This window comes from Nelusetta ayraudi, unplaced genomic scaffold (genome assembly GCF_046127955.1).
Source record: "Nelusetta ayraudi isolate G7.1 ecotype Tasmania unplaced genomic scaffold, CSIRO-AGI_Nayr_v1 ptg000018l, whole genome shotgun sequence".
NCBI lineage: Eukaryota > Metazoa > Chordata > Actinopteri > Tetraodontiformes > Monacanthidae > Nelusetta > Nelusetta ayraudi.
This window is the reverse complement of record NW_027466068.1, coordinates 1,502,501-1,512,733: the sequence shown is the minus strand read 5'-3', so window position 1 is coordinate 1,512,733 and position 10,233 is coordinate 1,502,501. Positions and strand designations below refer to the sequence as shown.

Here is a 10,233-nt window from a genome sequence, read left to right as displayed (position 1 = left end):
CAGCGAATGACCAGCATCTCTGCTCACCCGACCAATCAGGGCCCTTCAGGTGTGACAGAAGCTCATACCTGCAGCGTTTTTTTAGCAAATCAGATGAGATTCACTGGGACAGTCAGAGTCCTCTGAGGAGGAAGATTGGCCGTGGTGACGGGGACAGGAAGTTGCAGTGGTCCGTCAGCCTCCGCCCACCAGTGGGAACCCTGGAACTGCTACCAACCTCCTCCACTGTGCAGAGGGTGGATGTGATTGGTCTTTTTTTTTTTTTTTTTTTTTAAAGAGCCCCTCCTCTTTTACAATCGTTTGCACAACAGGACACATGAATTACTGCATCGTGCTCAAATACTACATCTAGTGCAGTGTTTCTCAACTGGTGGGTCGCCACCCAAAAGTGGGTCAAGGAGCTGTTTTTATTAGGTCGCAGCTTTGTGGGCAGTTTCCCCCTTTCTTACAAAAAGGTTTTGTTTTGTTTTGTTTTCTAAAAAATATACACTTACAGAGAAAATGTTGGTCATTTATTTTGCAGGACACACAGTTCAGTTCAATCACTTATTGACCGGACATGAGAAAAAGTGGTCTTATTGAGGAGTTGTGTTGTTGACACTGAGACTCCACCAGTAGAGAACCACTGCTCTGGAAGATCTATTAAAAAAAGACTTGCAATTAAGTTACAAAAAAATAATAATAATAATAAAAAGTGCAATGAAATAACAAACAGGCAGTTCTTTCTTCTTCAGATGTTTATCCTTCCTGTAGTTCAGGATCAACACAAGATGCAAAACAGCCGTTTCATCTTCAACACTGTGTGTGTGTGTGTGTGTGTGTGTGTGTGTGTGTGTGTGTGTGTGTGTGTGTGTGTGTGTGTCCGCGCGCGCACCCGTCTCAGTGGTCTCTTCGCCTGTGATGTGCGCCGTTCGGCCAATGGGAGCGCGGCTGGGAGGAGCGCGGATGCACGGCACGGCACGGCACGCTCTTCTCCAGCCGCTGGAGTAGCACCGCACACAGGCAGGCAGGCAGGCAGGCAGGCAGCACCGCGTCCCCCGCTCGGTCCCGCACCCTCCGGTTTATGGATTCCACAGTTTTCCTCCAAGTGCAACAGCAGCTGGCGGTCTCCTCGACGCACTTCTACCAGGAATACTGCGTGGAGTTCCAGGTACGCTGCCCGCAGGCTGCTCTGCGCGCGCACTAGAGCCACGGACTGAGTGTGACTTTACTGCGGGGAGCTGCGCGCGTCGTGTTGCATGCTGATCTGGCTCTTCGCGCGCATTGTTGCTGCGCGCCGCCGCGCCGCGCCGCGCTGCGGTGCGCGGTGCGTGGTGCGTGCGTGTGTTGGAGGTTTAAAAAGTGTGGCCGGTGCGTGATGTGGTGCCGGTGTTTGGAGTTGGAGAGCCGCTGATCAGTGCAGTGGGATGGAGAAGAGCGGAGCCTCGGTCTCAAGGTGACTTTTAGAGCCGAGTGGCTCAGTTTGGAAGCATGCAGGAGCCCAGGAGCAGCAGCAGCAGGTGAGGAGGACATCCTGGAGATGGAGAGATGCATCGGCATGGATGGACGTCAGCGTCCAGCCAAGGAGAAGAAGAAGATTTCAATCATCAGTCGGTTTTTTATTTCAAAGCTGGATATCAAACTTGACATCCTCAGAGTTTTTCCGTCAAACAGCCGTTTTTCTCTCTGAGTTTTCTCTTCAGCGTCTGTGGATTTTTCCCAGAAAGCATTGAGAGAAAACCATCTCAGTCTCTGATGTTCCTGCTGCGACTCCTTTGGTTTTCTGATCCTGCGTTGAGTCTGTTGGTCTTTCCTCTGACTGGGATTTAAAGGTCTGACCAGAGTCGTTTTCTCCCAGTGGCCACTGCTTCCTCCACTGTTTCCTCCAGTGTTTCTTCCACTGCTTCCTCCACTGCTTCCTCCAGTGTTTCTTCCACTGCTTCCTCCACTGCTTCCTTCAGTGTTTCCTCCACTGTTTCCTCCAGTGTTTCTTCCACTGTTTCTTCCACTGCTTCCTCCACTGTTTCCTCCAGTGTTTCCTCCACTGCTTCCTCCAGTGTTTCTTCCACTGCTTCCTCCAGTGTTTCTTCCACTGCTTCCTCCACTGCTTCCTCCAGTGTTTCCTCCACTGTTTCCTCCAGTGTTTCTTCCACTGTTTCTTCCACTGCTTCCTCCACTGCTTCCTTCAGTGTTTCCTCCACTGTTTCCTCCAGTGTTTCCTCCACTGCTTCCTCCAGTGTTTCTTCCACTGCTTCCTCCAGTGTTTCTTCCACTGCTTCCTCCACTGCTTCCTCCAGTGTTTCCTCCACTGTTTCCTCCAGTGTTTCTTTCACTGTTTCTTCCACTGCTTCCTCCAGTGTTTCTTCCACTGTTTCTTCCACTGCTTCCTCCACTGTTTCCTCCAGTGTTTCTTCCACTGCTTCCTCCAGTGTTTCTTCCACTGCTTCCTCCAGTGTTTCCTTCACTGCTTCCTCCACTTTTTCTTCCACTGCTTCCTCCACTGTTTCCTCCACTGCTTCCTCCACTGCTTCCTCCACTACTTCCTCTAGTGTTTCCTCCACTGTTTCCTCCACTGCTTCCTCCACCGTTTCATCCATTGTTTCCTCCAGTGTTTCCTCCAGTGTTTCCTCCACTGCTTCCTCCACTGCTTCCTCCACTACTTCCTCTAGTGTTTCCTCCACTGTTTCCTCCGCTGCTTCCTCTACTGTTTCCTTCACTGCTTCCTCCACTGTTTCCTCCAGTGTTTCCTCCAGTGCTTCCTCCACTGTTTCCTGTTGCCCGGCCATGTGTTGGCTCCACCCTCTGAGACAGCCTTGATTTTATATTGGACTGACAGCCGCAGTCTTGAGCAGGAGGCTGCAAACAGAGGGCTAAATCTGGTGTGAAGCTGCTCCACTGCATCCAGACCGTCAGACTCAAGAGAATATGAAGACTCATATATAAAGCTCAACAGTGAGCTCAACACTTTTAAACTGTGTGCTCCTCAGCGCCTCCAGCAGGATGATACAGAGGATGCGGCTGCGTGGCTCCGTCCCCTCAGTGGCTGCTCGCCGTCTCCTCCCACTAAACCAGGAAGTCTGGCTGGTGCGGTGGCGGCCGTCGTGGACTCTGTCCACAGAAGACGGCCGGGCGCGGCACCGCTAATCCGTCACCCTTCCTCTGACATCCCAGCCAGCTTCCTGCGGCTCCTCTCTCCCTCCAGTTTCCACCTGCTATTTTTAAATTGCTTCACAGGAAGAAGAAGAAGAAGAAGAAGAAGAAGAAGAAGAAGAAGAAGAAGAAGAAGAAGAAACGTCTTTCATTACACTGAATGTCTTGTGTAATTTGAATCTATTAATATCCACCTCTGCAGCTGCACTGCATCACTGGAAAACAGTTTGCTTTTTAACGATCTGTGCGCTGAACAACAAAAATCTTCACTATATTTTTTTCTGTTAATTCATTTGAAATTGAAAATTTGAACTTAAAAACACAACGACTTTCAAAGTTGAGGGGTTTGGCCCCCTAGTGGGCTTTAATGAAACTGCACTCAGAGTTTAGTTTACTTTGAGCAGAACCGCTCTGAGAAATCTGTGGTGGCGTATTTTATCGTGCAGCTTTGAGTTGTTTTGAGTGGTGCAGTTCGGTGGTTGGATGGAACGTCTTCGGGCTGCTCTGATTGGCTGACAGCAGCCAGAGGTCAGCCGACGACCTCTGAGTCACAAACTCATGAATCAAAAGCAGAGCAGACAGATGTTGCGTGTCTCTCGACAACAACACACAACGCACTGTGTGACACACACTCGAGGTCCCTGTGGCAGCCAATCAGTGAGCTTTGAGCTTTTCAATCATCACCAGGCCGAATCGGAAAAAAGAATGAAGCAGCTGCAGAAAATCACAACTGAAACAAACGAGTGTGTGGCTCGGTCAGAGGTCAGAGGTCAGCAGTGCTGGAGGGTAAGAGGGGGGTGCGAGTTCCTCTCTGACGAACCTTGAACATCCAGAAGCTCTCAGGTCGGAGCCGACCGGCCGGTTGCCAGGTTCGACTCGCTGGTTGCCAGGTTGTGTCCTGCCACGGACCCAATCATTATCGTCATCATCATTATCATCATCACCACTATCATCCTCTTCATTCTAATCGTCATCATGCTCAAGTTGTCTCTCTCTCCCTCCAGATGAAGTCGACTCAGGTGGACCAGAGTCTCTTCACTGACAGCTACTGCAAGGTGTGCAGCGCTCAGCTCATCTCCGAGTCCCAGAGGGTCGCCCACTATGAGGTGAACAACCCGCTAAACCTCTTTCTCCTCCACCTTCTTGTCCTCCTCCTTTCCTTCCACTTCCTCCACCTCCTCCTTCTGCTCTTCCTCCTTCTCCCCTTCCTTTTCCTCCTTCTCCTCCACTTCTTTCTCCTCCTCCTTCTCCTCTTCCTTTTCTTCCCCTTCCTTTTCTTTCTCCTCCTCCACTTCTTTCCTCCCTCGTCTTCCTCTTCCTGTGAGCTCAGCTGTTGTGTCACAACCGCAGTAGAGGCTCATTATCACCAGAACACACCTGGCTGTTGTGTTCAGCAGGGGGTCTTGGTGGAGGGGGCGGGGCCTGGCTGTTGGGAGGCTGAGGGTGTGAAGCACTTATGTTTGACCAATCAGAGGAGAGCCATCTTTAGCTGTGATCTGATTTGGCGGCGACCGTGGTCGACGCCCACTGACTGATGACAGACAAGACTCCGCCCACACACAGACGCCGGCAGGCTGAACAGGAAGTCCCGGACAGGAAGTGACCTCCCAGCAGGCTGCTGCCGTCAGCTGACCAACCACCAGTGCCAGCCACCTGGTGGGCGGAGCCTAACGACCTGGGAGCCCCTGGCTGCAGCTCCTGATTGGCCTTCTAAAGACGTCTGACACCAGCTGAAAGTGTCGGCGGCGGCGCTGCTCAAGTCCTGCCTCCTTCCAAACTAATGTGGGAACTCACAGGAGGAAAAAAAAAACTTGGCAAAGTTTCCTCGACGTCATCTCATCCCTCTCCTGCTCAGCTCCCCCTGCAGGGCGTCTCGGAGCTCGGTGGCGGTGGCGGCGGCGGTGGCGATGTGCTATTTAAAGACGGCGTCCGGCGATAACAGGAGGCTGCTCCAGGGCGACGTGGGAGACAGGAAGTGGCCGTGCCAACCCCCATCAAATATTCATCCTGTTGTTGTGTGGCAGATGCACAAGGCGGCGCTTTGGCCTGTTGCCTGCCGAAAGTCTGAGGAAATATCGGCATCGTCTTCCAGCGGCGGCGGCGGCGGCGAGGCTGTAATGCGTCGTGACGTGTTTGGGTCACAGAGACGGCGGCAAAATAGTCAGAAAAAACAAAACATAGCAGAAAAAAACTCCAGCCGGGAAATTAAAGATGCACAAAGTTTCTCCTCCCGGAGGAGGAGGAGGAGGAGGAGGAGGAGGATGTCTCACTAAACCTCCGTGACACTCTTCACATTTTGCTGCGAGCGCCAGAGGCCCTGATGAGACGACGGAACACCGGTGAGAACAGCCCCCCCGACCCCTCACCCCCACCATCCTCACCCCTCCACGTCCCCTTCCAACTCCTGGAAGTGATGATGGTGGCGGCGGGGGGGGGGGGGGGACTTTCCACTGATCCACAGGAGGATCAGAGCCGATCGCCGCTTCAAAAGGCTCCTCTGCTCGTGCTGCTAATTTATGCCAGCGAAGGAGGAGGAGGAAGTGACCTCGCAGGAGTGGTGAGGCGGAGCAGCGCTGGAGGGGGAGGAGGAGGAAGAGGAGGAGGTGGAAGAGGAAGAGGAGGAGGAGGTGGAGCACACCTGGAGCCCACCTGGCCTCTGTCTCTCCATCAGCCCTCCAGAAGGTCTCAGGAGTGTTTGGAGAGCAGCTCCAGGTTTGGCTGAGAGGACCAAGGAGACCAGGGGGCCCTGCAGGATCTCCTCAGACCTCCAAACCTAGATGGAGGCAGTCAGGGGGCGTGAAGGTCGACTCAAGGAAGCAAAAGGAGGACAGAAGTGCAGCGTCCAGGACGTCTGCACACAGCAGGATGCACTTTTCCGTTTTTTCTGTCGCTCACACTGAAAGTTCACTTGCAGGTTTGAGCAATTTGACTCGAGCGAAAACGACGGGGGAGGAGCTTCTCAGCCAGAACCGGCAGTTGATTGGCTGCGGTAAATGCCGACCGTTCACACTCGACTGGAGCCGTGTCGGCGGCGCCTCGAGTGGCCAAACGGAAATGTCAGTGATTATTCAAACATTCCTTCCGCTAATCGGCGGAACGTGATGGGAACGTCGGCCGCAGTGGTGGGAGGAGTCAGAGATACAGGAAGTGGCTGTGAGAGCCATGGCTGCTGCCTCTGGAGGAGTTCAAACTCTGCCACGTCCTCCTTAAAAATCTCCAGAGAGAAACGTTTTTTTTTTCAACCATTCAAAATCTGTGCGGACCAATCAGCATCCTTTTGGGGTGGAAGAGGTGGAGCTTAGAGCATCACTCCAGGATGCTCCAGGATTCCTGGTTAATTTCAAAGACACCAAAATTCCAGAGTGCATAACAGTGGAACTTCAGAGTTATGAGCTGGGAAATTCAGTTGGTGTCAGATCTTCTTAGAACCTCCTGAGATCTTCTTAGAACCTTGTGGAATCCTCCTGAGATCTTCCTGGGATCTTCTGAGAACCTCTTGAGATCTTCTGGAGACTCTTCTGGAGACTCTCCTGAGAATCTACTGAGATCCTCCTGAGATCCTCCTGAGACCTTCCAGAGATCTTCCAGTGCTTCTCCTCCTGCTGCTACATCAAATCAGCATGAATAGTTTTGTTGTAGCTTCTCCTGTGATCCCACACGGCCTCGACGCTCAGGCCGGGAGCAGCAGCGTCCGCTATTGACGAGCTCATCTGCATTTTTCCGCAGCTGCTCAGTTTGACCTTTGTGAATATTGATCTTTGGAGGAGAGGATTAGTGGAGCGGAGAAGCTTAGAGCAGCTGAACCAGGCCACACACACACACACACACACACACACACACACACACACACACACAATGGTGCTCCATCATGTGTAAATATGTGTAAAGTCACAAGCACAGCCAGTTCAACAGTGACGGTGTTTAGACAGACAGCTAGACAGACAGACAGGCAGACAGACAGGCAGGAAATGAGGAGTGGAGGAGATGATGAGAAGACTCTCACATCAACACTCACTTCATGAGAAATCAGGTTGAAACCTGCTGATGAGAAGAAGAAGAAGAAGAAGAAGAAGAAGAAGAAGAAGAAGAAGAAGAAGAAGAAGAGCACATCACCTCTTCAGGCCTGAAGGAGCTCCGCCCACTTGTCTACTGCTGAGTAGACCACAGGAAGTGCTTGTGGGCGGAGATGCCGTCAGTGATGCTGACAGGAGGCGACATGCATGCTGGTTTCTCAGGGAGGATTGTGGGTAAAAAGCCGAGGAGCCTGTCGTTTCTGGTCAGGAGCTCTGGTCAGTGGTCACTTCCTGCCCTGCTTCTCAGGCTCCGCCTGCTGGCCACTTCCACCTCCCGCTGCCGGCTTCAGATGAAATCTTCTCGACAGTTGGACGGATGATTATTTCAATTTGGCTCCAGTTTTTCCCTCAAACGCCAACAGAAGACGAGTGGAGGAGCTTCACGCCAGATGGTGTCACGATCACTCCGAGCCCCACAGAGACCTTGAGAGCAGAAGTCATAGCTCCCCTCCTCTGGTGAAGGTCTCCTCCTGGTCTCCAGCCGCTGAAGCTCCTCCTGGTTGCTACCAGGCTGCTAGAAGATGCGGAAAGACAATTAATAATTGATGTTGTTGTGGGTAAAGCAGCAGGAGGATGATGGTAAACAAGACGCTTCCCGTCAACAATCACTTGTTGTCCACAGCAGAAAGTCCTGCTGCTCGCTCGCCCCTTAACGTTTCTCTCTCTCTCTCTCTCGCTCTCTCTCTCTCTCTCTCTCTCGCTCCCCCACCCCCCCTTCCTGCAGAGTCGGAAACACGCAAACAAAGTGCGGCTCTACTACATGCTCCACCCAGTGGACGGCGGCTGTCCTGCCAAGAAGCTGCGGACAGATAATGTAAGTCAGCACGATCCACCACCACCCACCAATGCTAATGTTAAGCTAAGCTAAGCTAACCAGCCAGCAGTGTAACATATGTAGCATAGTGGAAGGCACAAAGTTTAAAAGAAGTGAAAAAAAATACATGCATACAAACATTTGTATGTGCACATATATGCATATATATACATATGTATATATCTATCTATCTATACAGATAGATAGATATGCAACAGCATATATATGTGTGTGTGTGTGCAACAGCAGCAACACTCTCAGTGTGAGTCTGTGTGTGTCAGTGGGAACTAAAGTAACGAGTTCTGGTCATATTTGTGGGAACCATCTGTGGTTGTGTAATGTTGTTCCACAAGACAACGCTGTGTGTGTGTGTGTGTGTGTGTGTGTGTGTGTAAGAGAGTGAAAGAGTGAGTGAGAGTGAGACGATGAGTGGCTCCACTGGTCCGAGGCTTCAGTCACAGTCTCATCTTCACACACACACACACACACACACACACACACACACACACACACACACTCTCACAGACACACACACACACACACACACAGTTGTGTTAGGTGGTGTTGCTGTTGTGGAGAGGGAGTGGGGCAGAAGGAGGTGAGTAGGAGATGATGGGAGGAGGAGGAGGAGATGGGGAAGTGAAGGTGGGGGGGAAGAAGAGGACGAGAAGAATGAGGAGGAGTGAGAGGAGGAATAGGAGAAGTAGGAAAGGAGGTGGGGGAGGAGGAGGAGGAGGAGGAGCACCTTAATTACACAGACATGATGCCAGCGGGCGGCGCTCTTAAGGTGTCCTGCTCTAAAAATAGTGCAGCGGCAGCCTGGCTGCCGTTGACGGCGTGCGGCAACGGCAGCGGCGTGCGGCAGCGGCGTGCGGCAGTGGCAGCGGCAGCGGCGTGTGGCAGCGGGTACGGCCTGCGGCGGCAGCGGCAGCGGCAACGCGGCGTCCGGACCCCACTGAGCTGATGCTTCCTGACAGGCCAACACGCTGGCGGTCATGCCAGTCGCCGCGGTAACCTGCTGTCTGCCGTGGCCCTGGGCTCAGCGCAGGGCCGGGAGACGGAGGAGGGCGTCTGCAGGGGGTTCATTCCTCTCTGCTCCACCGGGGGGCATCACGTGATTTCAGCTCGTCACACTTCAGGGGTAAACAACAAAACCACAAGTATCAGGCCCCGCCCCCTTCCCAACACTGGCCCCCAGCCAAACAGCAGCAACCAGCCGCTGCTGCCGGGCTACAGTTGCCGAGCTCATTTCTGATGTCTGTTTGGGAACAAAGCAGTTCAAACCATGTGAACCACAGACTTTCTTTGAAAGCCTGTCTTAAGTTATGATTGACCTCTAATGGCCTGTGAAGGTCATGACCCCAAGCACTGCAGGAGGGAGGCCTCCTTCATTTTTCTGAATGAAAGTTGGCAACGCTACGCTGGACGCTAACGCTAACACAGCCAGCTAACACAGTAAGGGGCCATTTGCGAAAAACCTGACATCTAGTGGTGAATCCACCGTATCGCAACGTCAGGTTACGAGTTCTCAACTTAAACATTGCCATTTTTGTGTTTCCAAACACATCAATTGTAGCCACACAGTCTGGACTCATGTTAACATCAGTGTAGCTGTAGGATTAGCATAGCCGCTGCCCTGCCTGGCTCCGGCCCCGAGGGGCACCCTTCTTCTCCCGGTTGTGTTGTGACACAGTTTTTTCAAAGTGTCTGCAGCCGGCCAGCCTGCTGCTCAATGTGAAGGTCATCCTGTGTGTGTGTGTGTGTGTGTGTGGCGACACTGGCAGCCAGTTGTGTGTCTGTTGTGTGCATCGGCTCGTGTTTGCGCTCGGCTGGCCACCAATAGAGCCTTTAGTCTGCAGCCTCTCCTTTCTTATTGCAGGATTCCCCTCGCTGGCCTATTTCTCCTCTGTGTGTGTGTGTGTGTGTGTGTGTGTGTGTGTGTGTGTGTGTGTGTGTGTGTGTGTGTGCGCGCCGCAGGCGACATGTTCACAGTGTATCCTGACCTACAGATTTAGCCTGGGAATGATCCTGTAGCGAGGAGGCATCAGGCAGAGCTGCTGGGCCGGGCCCACAGCTGCAGCCAGGGGGCGCTGGAGGCAGCACAACATGATGCTGTGCTGTGTGTTACACCACTCTGTCTGGATCCAGACAACAACGTGAGATAATGATGCCTAATGTGGTTTGGATTCACGTTGTTGTGTTGTTGTTGTTTTTTGC

The 10,233-nt window shown here is 52.5% G+C and overlaps 2 protein-coding genes across 2 annotated transcripts in view; one reads left to right on the top strand and one right to left on the bottom strand.

Annotated features, from left to right (window-relative positions):
* The first annotated feature begins 707 nt into the window (after positions 1–707).
* The window catches only part of LOC142887803 (zinc finger matrin-type protein 4-like), a 23,174-nt gene continuing 13,648 nt past the window's right edge, over positions 708–10,233 (top strand). The window contains exons 1-3 of the mRNA XM_076025662.1: positions 708–1,150; positions 4,134–4,235; positions 7,927–8,016. Coding sequence (XP_075881777.1) covers positions 1,064–1,150; positions 4,134–4,235; positions 7,927–8,016 — 279 coding nt within the window. The 5' untranslated portion in view covers positions 708–1,063. The remainder of the gene's footprint in view (positions 1,151–4,133; positions 4,236–7,926; positions 8,017–10,233) is intronic.
* LOC142887657 (uncharacterized) lies at positions 1,632–2,765 on the bottom strand. Its single transcript, XM_076025441.1, has 3 exons — positions 2,640–2,765; positions 1,881–2,558; positions 1,632–1,685 (listed from the first exon to the last, which is right to left on the bottom strand). Exons 1-3 carry the CDS (start codon positions 2,763–2,765, stop codon positions 1,632–1,634), a joined length of 858 nt encoding a protein of 285 aa, XP_075881556.1.